The following is a 19104-nucleotide window of genomic DNA, read 5'->3' as shown; positions in this document are numbered from 1 at the left end:
GAACACCTATCTCGTGGGCGTAAAAAGTCTGCTGACCTTGAACTTTACCGCGGCGTACAAAGTCTGCCCGTGCGAACGCACGCTAAATGAAATACCTCGTGTTATTTCGACTGTACCACGGCGTTTGTACAGTTTCCTTGAGATCGCATTTTGTTAGTTTCGTTACTTGTACGCGATGAGAGAAATTCTTTTGTTTTTTGCTTTTAAAAGTCTCATTTTACGTATATAATTCTTGTCTCGTAGCGTTTGTCAAAACATGTCTGCATACAAATCGTTGAAGAAAGGTATGATCGACGACCCGACTTTCCATTTTATTTATGTAATCAATACTGTGGCATGAAATTTTTGATAATACGATTAATTAACGTTTTTCAAACTTAGACCGTTTTATCTAATGGTGACTTCAAAAAGGTTTTATTCGAAATATCGTACAGTTGCTTTCCGTAATTTTCTTAAAATATTTTCATTGTTGAAGTGTACTAGTCCTGTTGTATATAAAATTCGTCTTAGTATCAAATACTTTTAAATCAGGTTTGGTCAAACAAAAACTAACAGATTTACACTTCATTTAATAATAATATGAGTTGTATATAGCGACCCCCCCCCCAATCAGGGAAAGAGATTCTCGCAAACAAGTGAGCGTAATTGCAAATAAATGCTCCAGTATTTAAACGTAAATCCTGTTTCAATGGAAATAATACCTGTATTTATTTGTTGGCTGTTCACGATATTGGTTTTGTTTCCTTTTATTATTATTGTACTATTGAAGCGACATAAAATCCGTTTGGTTGTTTAATAATCATACTAATATTATAAATGTGGAAGTTTAGATGGATGGATTTTTGTTAGAGTTTGTAGCCTAAACGGCTGTACAGATTTCGATTAAATTTGGCCTAGATTTAGAGGATAGTCTGGAAGAACACATGGGCTACTTACTTTTTTAATTCCACGAGGACGGAGTCGCAGGCGAAAGCTTGTAGTTTAATAATTCTGAAAGCAGATGCCCACAAGTACTCGTCAGATGAACACAATTAAGACCTGAAATATAATAAATCGATACTAAAAAGTCAATCGTTATTTACATTATATGAAAAAACGGGATTCTTCTATTAGTAAAGTACTTTCTTAAGCAAGCGCCTGTTAAAAAAGTGATAAATCATACAAACATTTTTTAATGCTGTTATAAATATTTTTGTTACAAAAGTAAAGATTTACATTTTATCTTAATTGAATCGTAATTAAATAATTATCTCCGCTACTAAATACAAAAAAAAATGTTATGTATCATCTTTAAGTAAATTTTAAACAATATTAAAGAAAGAAATAAATAAATAAAACACTATTTATTGACCAAAAAAAATTTTAAAAGAACACAAGTTACAAATCATGTTACTGAAAAAAAAAATAAAGATAAAAATTAATTAATTATTAATAGTAAATTTTTATTAATTGAAATAAAATTGCGACATTGGCCTTGTTAACGCTGCGTTCAAACAAACTTCATAAAAAAATCACACTATAAAAGGTCATTATCATAAAAATATCAAATTTTTACCTCATAATAGTTCAGAGTCACGCACGTTGCGAAGCTGGGTCGATTCGCCGTTGATTTCCACTGAGGCAACTGTATAATACTGTTATCTCTGTTTTTTCTGAGGAAAATGAGAGGGATGACAATAGTTTTTGTTTGATAGCTAGGCAGTGGAAAATGTCTAGTGCCTTCCAATGTCGCAATGTCTTATTAGCCTTCAGACACGCCACATAGATTTTCATGCATATTTGCTAAGACGCCGTCGGGTCTAGGGCAAACCAATAGTTACATTTACAGTACTTTACATTTTCAGTAATGCTAGTATTATGAATGACATGCGATGATCTATTTGTCAGATAGGCATTAACTGAATACTGGTGAATACTCAAAAGCAAGTTGCATTTCAAGAACTAATAAACTAAAGGTATAAGTGAAAACGACGCCTTTATCTGTACAATGCATAATATGGAAACAGCTGCAAAAATACTTTACTTTGCAAATCAATCCTCGTTTCCATTTGCAAAAACAACTTCCACATCCGAAACAGTTGAAATTTAATCGATGTATAACAATGCGAACTATCCAACTTTAATTTTCGAGTATTTTAATCGTTAAAGGTCTCTTATTTAATTACATTATGTAGCAAATGTTCTTTATTTTTCGTAAGTTCTCACAAGCGATTGTCGCCGAAGAACTCGAATGACGCTACGTTGTAAACGGAAGGGGGAAAATAGACAAAGGAAAACAAAGGGAAGCAAACACTAAGCATATTAACTTCGCCACTTAAGATATAAGCAGTAGCTTTTTCGCTTCTATATGTAAATTTGTTTTAATTAACCTTAGACACAAAAAGCATTCAATTCTTGAACTATAATTTAGAACGATACGATGGTAGATACAAAGATACATTCCAAATGCGTTTGCATTTGACTATATCATGTATATATAAGCATATATAAGCAAATTTTTTATTGTTTTGTTCTATCAGGATTATCTTATTACTCGCTGTTCCCGTGCGGCTTCATCCGCATGAAATTATGAAATTTTTATTTTATTGTTTACATTTGTCAAATTTTCATGGCAACCTTGCTTTTTTAATGTTGGCAGCAACTTATGTTCTCTTACCCACATTAGGGTTTTTGTCCAAAATATTTACCCCCTAAATTTAATGGCGTGAAAATATAAAGCCTAAAGCGTGACGTAAGTGTAGGACTTTTTATTAAAAAAAGAATTATTCAAAAATATGCTGTAATTGCTGACATCTTAGGCAACAAAGAAGTGTGTGTTTACGCTTTAATATAATAGTATAGATTACTTATTAAACTAATAATGTTCAAAATAAGAACACAGATGAGAATAAACGTCACATTACAAAGGCATGAATATTAATCCGTCTGTGATATGCAAACAGGTGCAAAGAACAACATGTAATAAAACAAACGAGTGAACTATCCAGTGGGATCTATTAAGCGTGAAGATAAGTATCAGAAGGGACTCTGACGGGAACTTTTTTCATTAAAAGCGCCGTTATTAAGCTGTGTTCATCGCTTTATAATCCACTGAGAAATAAAAGCTCTCCTCGATAATAGCACTTGAAACTTCTTCAATTTTCTACAAATGCAAGTTTTTATTGTCACTTAACATTAAGATGCATTTAAAATAATAAAAGACGCTAATTTTTAGAACATTCACATAATTCTAGATTTATCTTAATTACTATCTATAAATTTGTACCTACGTTTGGAGGTTAGTTTCACCATAAATACAAAACTATTAATCGTATCTGCATTATAATTCGATCATAGGTCACACTCTGGAATCTTTTTACTAATCTTACTTCTTACTAATATTATAAATGCGAAAGTTTAGATGGATGGATGGATGGGTGAATGGGTGTTAGTTAGCGTTTGTAGCCTAAACGGCTGACCGGATCTCCATGAAATTTGGCACAGGTTTAAAGCATAGTCTGGAAGAACACATAGGCTAAAGCTACTTTTTATCCCGGGAATAGAAATGGTTCCCGTGGAATTCATTAATTTAGTTTTTTAATGTTTACTCAATCATTCTGCAACGGTTCAACATATCTTATTGAAATTTGGCACAGATATAAAACAAAGTTCATCTCTGAGAAATGTCCGGTTCCCGAGGGATACGTAGCTTTTTGTTATTTATATAGTTCGTATGTTTTCTAATACCACGCGGACGAAGTCGCGGGCAACAGCTCGTAGTCTATAAGTTAATTAATTGAGGGTAAAATGTACAACACAGCAACGAAATAATTTCATACGAAAAAAGTCGCGAGACGGCGAGTGATGCAATAAAAGAAAATTTAATAAGAAAGAATTCTTTACGGCCAACGTAGAAAATAAAAAGACAAATTTTGACGGCGTCTTGCCCTTACCCCAAAATATACAAAGTGCACTAACAAATTACACATTTTACGACTTTTCCTCATCCCAAAACGCGTCCCTTCTTACTATTCAAAGTAAAACCTCCCGAGGGTGAGACTGCGGTCCCCGGCGCAGTATTTTGCAACCAGTTTATCCTGTAACGAAATATATCTCAGACTATCCTCTGAATAAATATTAACCTCGTTGTTTTCTATCACATAAATAACTTTAATGAAAATTAAATTATAAATGTTCCCAAATCACACTAAACTTAACCTACTTTATTAAAACTTCTACGTGTTTTAGATATAGCTGGACACAAAGTATTTTATTGATCGCTAAGGGTTTGAACCCTTAGTGTAGGTTTAGTATAATAAACAAATAAATAACTCTGAGTGCGAGAGTATGTGTATTAGAGGCATAAATTGTAGATATCTCTATCCAAAACTCTACCAACATTATAGATAAACGGGGTATGCAGTTAAACTTAGGAATAAACTAAGTGTAAGCTTTGTACTAATATTTGCTTATACTATTTTTCTTTCTTTTATAACATAAGGTGGCAAACGAGCATGCGGCCACCTGAAGCCGCCAAAATGGCGAAGCGACCGCTGCCCATAGACATCCGCGATCGCAGATGCGTTGCCTACCCTTATCCGACGGAGGAGGAGTCGTACATAAAGAGGATATTGCCCCTTCCTATGCATCTCCTCCACCGTCAAATCCACTTCCCCTTCCCATCCTCTCCTTATAAGAAAAAGGTGGTAAAGAGAAAGGGACTTAAATTAGGCTTTCGGCACCACACTCATCAGACGAAACACGGGATTGCTGCCATTTCACGCCAGACTTCTGTGTGGTCGTGGTATTACACCGGGCGTGCCGGCCCTGCAGTGCTAAGATGTAGAAGCGGGCACTACCACTGTTGATTCAGCTTATTCCTAAGTTTAACTTTACACTGCGTTTATATGTAAGGATGTAAATGTTTTAGTCTAAGACAAGTAAATTCATCAACATTTTATTAAGATTCAGATTAGAAGACATAATTTTGACCGATTTGTGGTGATCACAGATACGATCATATCCAATTTCTCGATGGCCATTAACATGCTTCGCCTGTTATGCGCTTGAGCTGCGGTTATCAAACACGATGACATTGAAATCAAAGGAATCGGAAATTGAACTTGCGGTGAACCGAGATCGGTTTCCAAGGTCATATGATTTTCACGCCTCTCGACTCGTTTCTACTATTGTACGTACTGTTATTTTAAGAATATGGTCTAAAAAAATATACGTGATTATTAGTATTCATAAACAATAAAGACTTATACCCAATCTAGACTATATCCTGCATCCCGTTAAAATAATTAAATAAAATAGACATCATGAATTGGGTGAGAATATATTTTGATGTATTCTCTCTTTTTCAATGATGTAAAGGTAGCCTATAATATCCCCGTCTGTCAGCTACCCTTAATTGAATGTCCGGTCGAAATCGGTCCAGCTGTTCCGGAGATTACCCAGAACAAACGCGGCTTGCGGACTGACAGACAAAAAAAATGCTTATTTCGTTATCAGCAACACATACATCATCTTCCCGAAATCTGGAATTTTTCTTTTGATATTACAAATAGTGTCCATTTTTATTATATGTGTAGATTAATTAATGAAGGTCAAGGTCTTGATCCAAACAATGATCTTATGTCAAGCGTAGAGTATATATATACTAGTACAATACAATTAATTCAGTGTTGCGTTGGATTACGGAATATCCGAGTGAATCAACATATTCAATATCGGTTAGACAACTGGCACATTACACGTCAGAGCATTGTGCGCTGCGTCTTCATTGTTTTCTCCCTTATTTTCCTCTAGCGTAAAGCTTAGCGATCGAATGCGGCCACTTTCGATTTCTTACAATTTTTCGTATTCAAGACGCGAGATTCATCTATATTGCTGTCACGCGTGTGCACGCTTACAAATGTAAATGCGAACATTTTCAATGTTTGTACCCACCTGTGGTTTCTATTAAATTACGAGAAACAAAATTATCCAAAATTTCGTACGCATCCGCGTGACATATTCGATAAACTGGCCTTGTTTGGGCCCTTAATTGTTTCTTCTTTTTCTTAAGGTTCCTCTCCGACTAGCGAAGGTTGGTGGTCAGTTCTCCAAATTTGACTTTATCTCTTGCGAGGCGAAACTTAATTGCTTATTCTTTAAAAACTCTTATTCCTTTAAATATACGGGGAAGGCATGCAAATAAATTGCTTTTTTAAAAAAAATATATAAAGCCTATCTTAAAAACGAATCAAATCCAGACCAAATACCGTGAAATGTATAATTTCAAGTGAAGCGTGTTTACGGCGATTTAAAACAATGCCATTGGCGTATCCTGTCGCTATCTGTGAACGGTCCAAAGATTTTAACGTCCACTGTGAGATGGCGCCTGTTAAAAGATTTGAATTTTGTAACAAACCAAGTTTAATTCAAATTCCTTTAACTTATACCGTAATGAAAGTGATAGAAGTTTTTTTTGTTAATTACACAATTTAAAAAAAAAGCTTAACTAAATCTAGATTGATATACATGGCGAAACCATTTTGTTTTTCTTTATTATATATTTTTTAAACACACAGAACAAAATAAAAAATTAAATAAAAGCAGCCATAAACCCAATTGCGTGTTATTTATTCATTAATAAAAAGAAACATTAATTATTTATAGATATGAATTTTAAAAATCTTTAGTATATCCGCCTATTCTAAATATTAAATGCAGTTGTGTGCATATCCAAAGAACATTTCAAATATATGAAAAATGTCAGGATATTTCTGTATAACTCTGGAGTATGGGTAGTATATACGTATTGCAATAAAGTAGCTCTGGGGCTAAAACAAGGGGCTTAGCGGTGCCCCCCGGCTGTTTGCTACCCAAAATGCACTTACGCTACCCTTAATATTATTATCGTTAAAACCGACGTCACATTTCACTAAACATTAATTTTAACAACATTTAATTAGTGTGTCTTTTATAATAAACTTTTCTATCACACATAAAGTTTTTAATTCAATTTGGATTCTAGATTTTAGAATTAGGTACCAACATAAAATCAATATTAAAATCTTTGAAATAATGAAATCTGATTTACAACAATTATGTGTAATTTATATTACATGATTTTAGTAAATAAAAAAAATAAAGATCTGGACATTTTTTTTTCAAATTCCTTATACGTATATGGGACGGAAAACAAAAATATTTCGAATTTTTATCCTATCCTAAAGATACATGTTCAATATCATCTGCAATATTATATAATCTGCTTAAAACGTTGAAATTTCTCAATCTTGATATGAAATATAGTTAACGTAATATGTTAAAGCAATCAGCATTAACTCATTTTCGTTCAAATATATCACATAAATATCTTTTTACATAAATCAACGAAGTAAGGAAGACTAATTAGGCAGTGGCGTCTTCAGCTCAACTTGTACGTAACTTGTATTACGATTGCCATTAATGGAATAATTCAACTTTCGGAATACCTATAAATTTAAATGTATGCCTGTAATTTTATTTACGAATTTCCATAGCTTTATTTCCTTAGCCATTCTGTACTCTTTCCTAATTTTTAGTAGGTTTGTATAATTTCTAACACATCTTAACACACTCACTGCGTAACAGGCCGATATCGACCTGCCGCGGTACTTAAACTCGTGCCGACGAAGAAAACTTTGTCCCTCTCGCTAGAGCGAAACGATTATATCAGGTGTATACATTACATTACACAAAATGTATACATTACATTACATAAAATGTATACATTATGTTTCCACAAAGATGTAGCAATTGTATCTATCCTAATGCTGGTAGGTCTAAAAAGACCTGCCACGCACTGGCGGAAATATCATTGGGGGCGCATTTTGCCGCCACACGAGATGAAGAATCATGATTTTGCTTGCCGCAGTGAACGTGTCAATATTGTTAGTTTAAAACTTCGTCACATTTCCTATTACTTTTAAATTCCCATACTGTCTATGATATATTTCAAGGTTAAAAAAACTACTACGAAAGTATTCTTCAACTTCGAACCTTTTGTGAGCGAGAAATAATTTTCGCAAACATAAAGCACGTTTCCTTGCGAAAAGGAGATCGGCGAATCGGGTTCCCTTTAACAACCTCCTTCGCTCCCTCTCAATTCATAATTCTAAATTGGTTCCAGGAGCACGAAAGGACGTGACATCTCGATTACGATATTCTTGTGAAAATATTGAATGGATTTGAAAATCCACTGCTTTACATCTCAAGGGAACTGTTTCAATTTTTCTTTACGGAATTATGACAGTACGGAGATAAATCAGGTGACGAAAATGAAGTTGCAAATTTATTATTAGTAGTTAAAATTAGAATTTGAACTTAATATAACATTTGTATAAAGAACTAACGAAACTATAAAACTATAATGCGCGTTTTATACTATAATGCTAGCTGTTACTATCGACTTCGCCCATGTTTAATATATTAAATAAAAAAACAGTAAAAATCTGCCTATATGTACACGGTAATAACATAGCTTTTTAATAGTGCAAGATTTTTTAAATCAGTCCAGTACATACAAAACTCTAAAAATACAAATCTTTCCTCTTTATTATAAGTATAAATTAAAATGTACATCCTTAAAATGATGTTATACAATTAATATTTGAGTTTTTTTTTATATTAAATAAAAAAATATAATTTACCTCTGAAAGTTATCTTATTCATTTATTACAAGAAAGTACGACAAGGAAGTGAAAGAAATTCGCTTTGCGAAACTTCTTACCTGATTTTCCGGGATGCAAGGAAATGTTCATTATCCAGTAAATCAAATTTAAAGTATCAGTTCGTTTTGCTAAGAATTTTCACAACCTTTTAACAAATCCAACATTATTAAAAGTTCCAAATAAAAAGGGAACATTCATTAATAAATTTTAATTAATAAAAAATGCTTAAAAAAACCAACAGCCTTGACTGACTCTTTTCCCAAAACACTCCCGCAATGGGAATCCAATGACAAGTCACAATTATTAGCAGGCGGGTTTTTATGGAGTATGTTCCATTGTGACCTCCTTTAGCGTAAACTGCTTGACCGATTTTAAAGTGTATTTCGTTTTCAATCTTGGAATGTGATAAGAGAATAAAAAATCATGCGTCTATACTTTTAAAATTAATGCATCCCGTTTCTACGTCAGCACTATAGTCTCACTTTACCCTGTTCACCCCCGCCCTTCCAGACATAGTAAAAAAAGCGTAGTAGAAATCTCGCCCAGGGCGTTGGTATCACCAAAACCAGCATTCGTCAGTATTTGTACCTCCGCCTTGTGATTGGGAAAAGGAAATGAAATAAATAAGTTATTCAGCAATGAAAACTCACTTTAAAAGAACGTTAATATCCAAAACATCTGAAGAGTACCAGAAAAAGGAATACATTTTTAATTCGTTGCAATTACGAGTTAAAAACACCTAAAACTCGTCACATTTGGACGATTTGGCCACATTACAGTGTAATTAGAGTCGATTTAGCGTCGGTAAGCGAGCTATTACACACCATTACAAATTGCGTCATACTAGCGAAGTGCAGTCACAAGAATTTACAATTTAATGTCGGCCGATGAACCAAAGTAATGCACCTACTACCATAAACTTTTATAACCTACGTTATTTTTTAAAAAATCTCTTATTTTCAGTAATAGAAATAAGATATGAAAAATATACTGACGTCATAATTAGCCTCGAGGTAAAAGTTTTACCTAAATCTGCCTTGTATTTTAAAAATATATAGGAGAAATACATAATGTATAAAAAATCTAAGTAAAACCAAAGATTTATAAATAGCATAGTCGTTGGATATCTCCACTTTGTCTGTATAATAAATCTACAAACTCCAATCCCTAGAAAAATGTGAATAAAGCAACGGTTCCCAAACAAATAGTCGTAACGCAAAAAACACTTTTATAGAACCATTTAATTTAAAGTTTATGACAAAAATGTCTATCTGTTTAATTGATACATTTAAAAATCTTATTTGTTATTAATATTAATGTTACCATTTCTATCCAAATATAAACAATGCTCCCTAGAATGAATTATTGTATGAAAAGGCACTAACTAATATTACTCATGAAATCTTACTTTATAGTGAAATTATATTTTATAGTGTATAGTATTGATTTTACGATTATGATAAAGTTCGAAATACACCAAAAGTAATTGAGCCCAAAAAGCGAGTTACAACCTTCTGTGTTGGTTGTGCTAAAAGAAAACAAACGTAGATATATTTGTGAAAATGTACAAAGCATTTGTCGCAACAAATTTCGGCAAGTTGCCAGTACTTTAATGGTCTTTGCCGGCTAGCGGCGATGGTGTACGAATAATACACTGCCCGAATCCTTTTTTAAATCGCAGAGACATTTCAAATTTTCGTTACACAATAACGAGTGTAATAGATAGCCAGTATTAGTGTAACTGACTAAACTAGCTTAATTGTTGTGCGACTGTCGATTGTTTCGCAGCCAATTCAACTGTTTAGTTGCACAACTAAATATCGAGCCTGCTCACCTCTATATAAGGACATAGGAATCAAAGCTATACTAAACAGTTGTGCGACAGTTTAGTTTTAGGTGTCCGCGTGCCTTAGTTTAATTTTTCATTACCCAACTATAACTTTTTCATGACAGTGAATTTTGTTCGAATACTAGCAAAAATTAGGATAAACTAAATTACGAGTAAAGATAGAAAATAGTAGATATCTAGTTGTATAGTAGTCTATATCTTGTAGTTGTACATGTTTAAAACGTGATAAAAAATATAATAAGTACCGTTTTGAAAGCATTTAGCTATAATATATTATAACGTTATTCCAGGACACGTTTACTTGAGTGCTTTGATGCGTCACTCGGTGGCCCAGCTGTACACCACACCTGTGTCTTCGCTGTTCACTCCTGTCTTATAAAATTAACCATTTATAGTACAACTTAAAATATTTGGCATTACAGATAATATACTTTTGTCTTTAAAATCTTTAAGTACGTTAGTATAAAAAAAACAAATGGCAAAGGAATTGAGTGGTAGTTCCAGGCTGGCGGACATTATGATATTCCTAAAATAAGCATTTTATAATTTCATGAATATACTTTACGATGTTTTAAAATAAGTACTTGCGTATAAGTAAAAGAGCGCGCGCACACCTTTGACAAAATTATCGCACAAGTGTTTAATCACGCTTTAATTCCGATGAGCTTATATGGAGATTCGCACACTAATCGGTTTTAGCTGCGACACAATGAACAATCGCACAACATCTGTGCGATAGTTTAATCAAAGTGTGTGCACTCGCTCTAATTCTCTGCAACTCTGTCAATAACAGATGCTGTCAACACCATTGACGTTATTTTCATAATAGTTAAAACAAGTATATAACTGCCAATAACATTTGTTCTTGTCTTGGAAATACTCTTTTCAGAATAATGTCGCACACAGTCGCTCGTTACGTCTTGTCGTTAAATACATTAATCATTGAAGATTGTTGTCAACCTGATCATTGCCGTAATATCACTGCGTTTTACCATGTTAATTAAATTGAGTGTTGAATTCACATTATTACTAACAAGATTGCAACGAATCAAAGCGGAACTGAACCAAATAAAACGAAAGTTGATAACGTATAAAGCAAACAGCTTTCACGTGAATTAATAATCAAATTTTTCAACAAATGGAATAGTAATAAAGACGTTATCAACAGGTTAGTGAGATGGCGTTCATTCATAATATAATTTATAAGAATATATTTAGTTTTATGTAATAATTACTCTATCCACTTTATTGGCAGAAAGTATGATAATGCGCTTGATCCATTAGAGGCCATTAATAAAAACGCGGCGCTCGGTCCGCGCCACTCGCCATATCGCGACCTTCTTGCGTAACGGCGCGCTGTTACGATACGATTCTACATAATTTTGATTCTATATCAAACCTTATGATATACTGGTCGCGAAGGAGAAAGGAGTCTCGAACGGATCACCGAACACCCTCAGCCATACCGGCCAAGGCAACCTTTCACATCTACTTTCGGATTTAGTATAATTGTTCGCTTAAGGAAATATGTGTGGGGTATACCGAAAAATCATAATTGCATCACATTTGTGTTTTTATTATAAAAAAATAAAAAGCTATCTATAATACATAAACATAACAGTCGCAGTAAAATACTCATTTCGAACAACATTAACACTGTGCACTAATAACAAGTAGCAATGAGTGGTGATGGGAGGAAAGAGTCGAATATTATCACGATGGTGACTGCAGGCGAATGCGGATGGTGACTATTTACAAGGCATTCGACCGCAGACGGTTGCTGGCAGAAATGGAAGCCCGCGAGTTACCCTCGCTATGGCCGAGAACGAAGATGAACCATTCAGCGATGTGGTCGCTTAGCAATAAATATTTTAGTTCCTCTTTCTACCACTTAAGCATGTTTGAGGAATTTGGATTTAATGAAGAGGTCCAGCAACGTGTCCGGGAGGACCGTATTGAGTGTTGGTAGCGCCGCCGTGACCACCGTCTGAGCCGCTGTCCTCAACACCGCTCGTACCGAAGTCAGCACCGATGTCACCACCGTGGCCAGAGCCGCCGCCGATGCCGACACCACCTCCGATTCCTCCGATTCCAGATCCACCGAGAGAAATGGCGCTAAGATCACCTCCGCCGATAGAACCACCGCCAAGAGCACCACCGCCGAGAGCGCCACCTCCAAGAGCACCACCTCCGATAGCACCACCTCCGATAGCACCACCTTCCTTTTGGGTTTGGTATTTGATGAAGTAAACCTCTGGTTTTGAGGGCTGAGTAGGAGCCGGGGTCGGGATAATGATATCAGGTTGTTCTTCGGGCTTCTTCACCAAAACGTAAACAAGGGTCTTTTCTTCATTTTGAGGCTGAACGGGGATGATGGGCGCCACTGGGGTAGGAGGAGTCGGGGCCTTGATGAAGATGATCTTGTAGTGTTTCTGAGGGGGAGCAACAGCTGGGATGCGGGGAATTCTCTGTTCTACGGGTTCTGGGGGTGGGACGTGAACGTAGATGTGCTTTTGGACGAGAGGTGCACCAGAGTAACCACCAGCATATCCGCCACTGAAACCGGAGTCGCCGCTCAATGAGAGTCCTCCACCAATGCTACTTCCGCCAAAGGAAATGCCTCCAGAGGAAAAACCGGATGATATTCCGCCAGAGTGTCCACCGAGAGAAAGTCCAGCTGAGCCAAGAGAAGATGCTCCTGAAAGAGCACCGGAGTGTCCTCCAGCTGAGATTCCTCTAATTCCTCCCAAAGATGGGGCTCCATAGCTGCTGGATGGAGTGGAATATCTTGACGGTGCGGAGTAGCTGTAGCCGACTGGAGGCTCGGGACGGCCGTAGGCGAGCGCCACACAGGCGAGTACCTGTAACAATAATTTTATTATTAATTTCCTCAATAACCTTTACCATAAATTTCTCATGATTAACCGAAAATTTAAAATATATAGATCACATTTGTAAAGATAATTCGAAATTTTGAGTTATACCAATTTATATCAATGCACAGCTAATTTCTTTAGTTTTAACTTTAGTTGCAACTCGCTTAGCTTTTACTTTATCATTTTCATCTATTTGGCATACATTTAAAGTTTCAACTATTATCCGTACATCGAATACAGGTAAAATAAACACGTAAACAATACTAATGCAGATTCATTCAACGAAAAGAGATTAGGAAAGATATTGGTGAGTAACACTAGATAATCCGTACGCGGTTGTTACCAATTTGAAATGGTCTGGATTATGCAAGTTGTGAATAAACGGTAGAATGTTGTTACACTGAATACTGATAAGGAGGCTATATTCATTGACATTTCGAAGTAACATCGTGATGAAATGGTTTAATGGTTTCAGTAAAATGAAGATTGTACCCGATCTGAATAATGAACAATTTCCTGTTCGTTTCGAAATAAAAACGTAGTTATAACATTTATTTTAAGGATATAAAAGTACTTTTAACTAGGAAAATATGATGTATTATTTTAAAATTGGTTTTTATATAATTTACTTTTTGGATGAATTATAAAAGTTATTACTGAGAATTATCCAATTGTAATTTCGAATAATGGAAAATTGATTTTTAATATTTGTATCGGAAATACAGTCGATTTATTTAATTTAAATAACATTCAACAGTCATGAAAACGATGATAATTCAAAGAACTAAAAACAAGGTTGAATTTTAAATATGTCTATATAAGGAAACGTAAAGTATGAACTCATTCCTGTGATATAAAAAAGGGAACGACGAACACTTTTATCACAAATCACTGAGAGGAAATATTTTCCCGCACTATTTGGCACAGTATGACAGTCCGCTGAGAAATCACTGAACACTTCACTTTACACCCTGATTCCTGGAAACGTGTACTTATATCATGTGCAGAAAAAATCGCATGTGCCAAATAGAAAAAACAAATGGGTTACATTTGACGAGTTTTTAAAATCAAGCGCAAGCTGAACTCACCACAAAAGCGCGCATATTGTGCTTGGGTTATGCTTCTTCTACGTGGGTGTGGACCCTACTTGTAGTAATTGCAGTCGCACCAACTAGAACAACTTCGCTTTTTGGAGATGTTACTGTGAGTGGGAGCTTGTGGTAACTGATGACATTCGCCATGCCGACCCGCTCTTAAATACCAAAGTGCTCATCTCGTCAGAACACTCCATCCCTACGAACATTTCACTCGGTAACGTGCAACTATCGTCATTATTTAACAAATATACGGTCCTTTCTTTTCGACGAGGTCCGTGGTGGGCTCGGCGCGCATTCGATACGCCGCCTTAGTTGCAGTCGCTCGCCTTTGCACCTCGCCTTCACACACTGCGATAATCTTTCAGTTCATTTTCGTCCGCAGACGGCACGTAGCTCGGGGCTCTGTTGAAACAGTTTTTCTGACTCCTTCCTACTCTAAGCAAAAGGATGGATGCACTCTACATTTCTAACGTACTTTCAACGATGTCGATACTTTAATGAATTTCAATGGAGTCACATTGAAATTGATTAAAGTATATCAATAACGGAGTTACATTGAACAAAACCTATTGTAAATGATAAGTAAATCAAGTATTTTATAACAGTTTTGTAATAATTACGTACAAAATTATAAAGATAGATTCTTTACGACTTTCAGGTAAAGTTGCAAATGGCAAAACCTAATGCAATTCTCTTAAGTCATAATTGACTTTAGTAATAAAGTTTGTGATTTAACGATTGTCGAATGTTCGAAACAATGGAATGCTGTGAATGCTTGTTAATATCATACACAATATGTTTATCTCACGTTCAAGCATAAAACTTATTACGTATTTCCTAAAGGCAGCGATAGAGATAGTGAGTGCGTGTTTAGTCAGGTTTTTAGTACACTGTAGATATGAAAGGGTTATAGAGTGGCATAAACGAGGGGCGTTGTGACATTAACATTGGAGTTACATTTCAGAACCAGTAATGAAGAATTATAAAGCAAAACGAAGTCCCTTAATGAACTCCCATAGTTTCATACTTGATTTCGATATTCCATTCGTGTACGAGTGTTTAAAATTAAAGCATTTTTCCCTTGTTAGTAGTGCGTTGACTTTATTGTGCATTTGCGGTTGTATTAAAGAATATGTACGCTTTGATTATTTTATTTACATTACACAATCATGAATAAAAAACCGTTGTCACATGTAAGGAGTTTATTAAAATTATGCAAGAATTTTCATTGGTTATTTAGTGGTTATGTCGCGTAGATTTAAAGAAATCATGATATTATTGTAATTGCATAATGAAAATAACATATCAGTGGCATAACATTAGTTATTTACCTTTTTTATTAGAAAACACGTGAAAGTTAAAAATTAGTTGTGTTGTTACCAGATGTCAACTTAAAGTTTAGAACAATCGATGTTCTCTATATACTTTAGAGCGGGCGCACTACTTTGAGTAAACTATCGCACACAGGTTGTGCGATTGTCGATTGTTTCGCAGCCAATTCAACTGTTTAGTTTCACACCTAAAAATCGAATAGTGTACGTACCATTCTATTAGCACGTAGGAATCAAAGATGGACTAAACAGTTGTGCGAGAATTTAGTTTTTGGTGTGCGCTCTCTTTTAAACTTAACCCAGAATGTAACATATGCTTCTAATATTGCAAAACATTTCGGCTACGTTTACCTAGAACTTTTGCATAGTAATTTTACAGTTTTGCTTAATTAGAAAATGCAACAACAATGTAGATATTTTCGACGACTTCACAAATTCGGTAGTATATATTTATTTCCCCTTTTACCAAAAAGAATCACAGCAAAGTTTACATGAATAATGTGGTGGTACTTTAACGTAACATGAATCCGCTTTCAGCTCACCTCAAAGTTAGGTTAGCTAATGCATACTTTTATTAGATTCAACAAGAAGGGTCACTAATGTAATATTTTAGTCATGATTTAGTTAACATTAAACATACATTAAGAGGTAAATGTTAAAAAAAAAATTAAAACATTTTTTGGGAAATATCAATGTCCTTCAAATGTTGCCGACTAAAATCACTCTTAGTGCAGATATAATATGAAAGTATAGGCTAAAGATTCTAAAAAAATCATGTATTATAAACCAAAGATTATTTAAATAAATGCGTACTTTATACAGTTTTTAAAGTAGTGGCTTTCGCCCGTGAGATTGTCCGAGGGAAATAAAAGAAATCAAAAGTAAGTAACCTATGCGTTCCAGACTATCCTCTACATCTACGCCAAATTTCATCGAGATCCGTTCCTCAGTTTAGGCTACAAACTTAAGCAAACATCCATTCATCTAAACTTACGCGTTTATAATATTACTAGTTGTTGCCCTCGACTTCGTCCGCGTGGTATTACAAAACATACGAACTATAGAAGTGATAAAAAGCTACGTATCCCTCGGGAACCGGACCTTTCTCGGGGATAAACCCTAATCCCATGTGTACTCCAGGCTTTGTTTTATATCTGTGCCAAATTTCAATAAGATATGTCGAACCGTTGCAGAATGATCGAATAAACATTAAAAAACTAATTTAATGAATCCCATGGGAACCGTTACTATTCCCGGGATAAAAAGTAGCCTAAGTTTTCTTCCAGACTATGCTCTAAACCTGTGCCAAATTTCATGGAGATCTGTTCAGCCGTTTAGGCTTTTGTAGCCTAACAAACATCCATCCATCCATCGTAACTTTCGAATTTATAATATTAATAAGAAAAATAAGATAAGATAATTAAAATATAATTACTAGTTTTCGCCCGCGACTCCGTCCGCGTGGAATTAAAAAAAAACAAAAGTGAGTAGCGTATGTGTTCTACCAGACTATCATCTACATCTGTACCAAGTTTCATCAAAATCTATTCAGCCGTTTAGGCTACAAACTCTACCAGACATCCATCCATCCATCTATCCATCCATCTAAACTTTCGCATTTATAATATTAGTAAGATAGGACAGATGATAAACTTACTGATCAGTAAGTTAAGATTAGTAAGATTTGAATTAGTTTCAACTTTAAAAAACTCTAATATGTTGTAACAGATGTATCGTCCTTCATGTATCGCATACGGATTATGTCAGACTTGTATAGACTAAAACCTTTCGCTGTTGCGTCGCATCTGTGACCAAATCGGCGACGACACCATCCCTGGAAAGAGAATCCTCTCACTGCAATTTACATGTCAAACAAGATGAGATGCGTTCTATGGACGTAGTTATATCAGACCATTTTCGTCTTTTCTAAAGCCGACAAGAAATCTACCGTACTCTTTCGGATCATAGGTGGCAATGATCATCACCTCGATGTTCCTCACGCAATTTGCCCTCTATTGTTATGTACGCAAACTAACCCTAGAAATGTAGGAAAAAATTACCCCTAGTATTTCGTAAACATCTGATTTTCACTTCAAATATTTAGTATGTCGAACTCAGTGGAAACTTGACCACAAATATTTACCCCCAAAATATTTTACACCGTAACGATATTACAAAATAGAATTCTAACAAAAGCCAAAGTTTGCGCTTTATAAAAATTCCACAAATAAAAGCGCTGAAGCAATTTCAAAATTAAATATCACATTACGAATTACCGGCATTAATTCTTTATATTTTACTTTGGCGAACAATTTTCAAAGAGCCACTCGAATGACTCGAGATAGCTACATCGATCCATTCTTTCATATTGCCAACGATATAGTCAAAAGTTTTAAAAACGGCGACTAAGGTTTGTATATTAAATATTTTACATAAAAGCTAGACGTGCTTACAAGTTAAATGACATCAAAAGTAACTCTATTTGCTTATTAATAAATAGCTTTCGCCCGCGACTCTGTCCGCGTAAAATAAAAAAAAATAGAAAAGTTAGTAGCCTATCTTCTTCCAGATTATCTTCTAAATCCATACCAAATTTAATTGAAATCCGTTCAGCCGTTTAGGATACAAACTCAACAAACATCCATCCATCCATCTAAACTTTCGTATTTATAAAATTAGTATGATTAATGAACACTAATAGTCATTTTTAATCATATTTAACATACGACAATATGTACAATACTAATTTTAAAGTAAAAATAATAAATTATTACTCATCAAGAGACGTAATTTTTTTTCGATCTTTCTATACACTGTATTCAGAGGAATGAATGGCGGGGGTCAAGTAGGGCTGTCAATTCTTAAGCTATAATCCTAATTTTCTGTATTTGCAAGATGCAAACGGAATACGCATTAGATACGTCCTCGAAAAATCACAGGATTTATAATATTTTGTTGTTCACTAAAGATGTTAAACTCTAATGCTTCTCGCATTAGAGTTTTTTCTTCCTACGCTAAAAAATCAAGATTTAAAATTTAATTTCGTTGCCAGTAATCAGGACTGCATTTTCTTAAAGTTGGCAACCCTAGAGTCAAGACGTCGCGTCATTGGCTTCTTACCATGGCCAAGTGATTGATAGTTACACCTCACACACTAAGGTCGAGAAGGTAACGACATTGATTTTTGACCGACTTCCCAAAAGAAGGAGGTATTCAATTCGTCGGTATATTTTTTTTTTTTTTTTTTTTTTTTTTTTTTTTTTTTTT

The 19104-nt window shown here is 34.7% G+C and overlaps 2 protein-coding genes across 3 annotated transcripts in view; one reads left to right on the top strand and one right to left on the bottom strand.

The window, feature by feature from the left end:
• The window catches only part of LOC106102973 (frequenin-1), a 69552-nt gene that overhangs the window by 10317 nt on the left and 40131 nt on the right, over positions 1-19104 (top strand). The gene's annotated exons all lie outside the window — the stretch shown is intronic.
• Positions 12089-14648, bottom strand: LOC106102955 (keratin, type I cytoskeletal 10-like). The gene is made up of 2 exons (XM_013282580.1): positions 14498-14648; positions 12089-13394 (listed from the first exon to the last, which is right to left on the bottom strand). Exons 1-2 carry the CDS (start codon positions 14510-14512, stop codon positions 12450-12452), a joined length of 960 nt encoding a protein of 319 aa, XP_013138034.1. The 5' UTR covers positions 14513-14648; the 3' UTR covers positions 12089-12449.

The sequence above is a fragment of the Papilio polytes genome, unplaced genomic scaffold, assembly GCF_000836215.1.
Source record: "Papilio polytes unplaced genomic scaffold, Ppol_1.0 DF824292.1, whole genome shotgun sequence".
NCBI classification, from domain to species: Eukaryota; Metazoa; Arthropoda; class Insecta; order Lepidoptera; family Papilionidae; genus Papilio; species Papilio polytes.
Note: the sequence above shows the minus strand (reverse complement) of the source record. Positions and strands in the feature narration are given on the sequence as shown.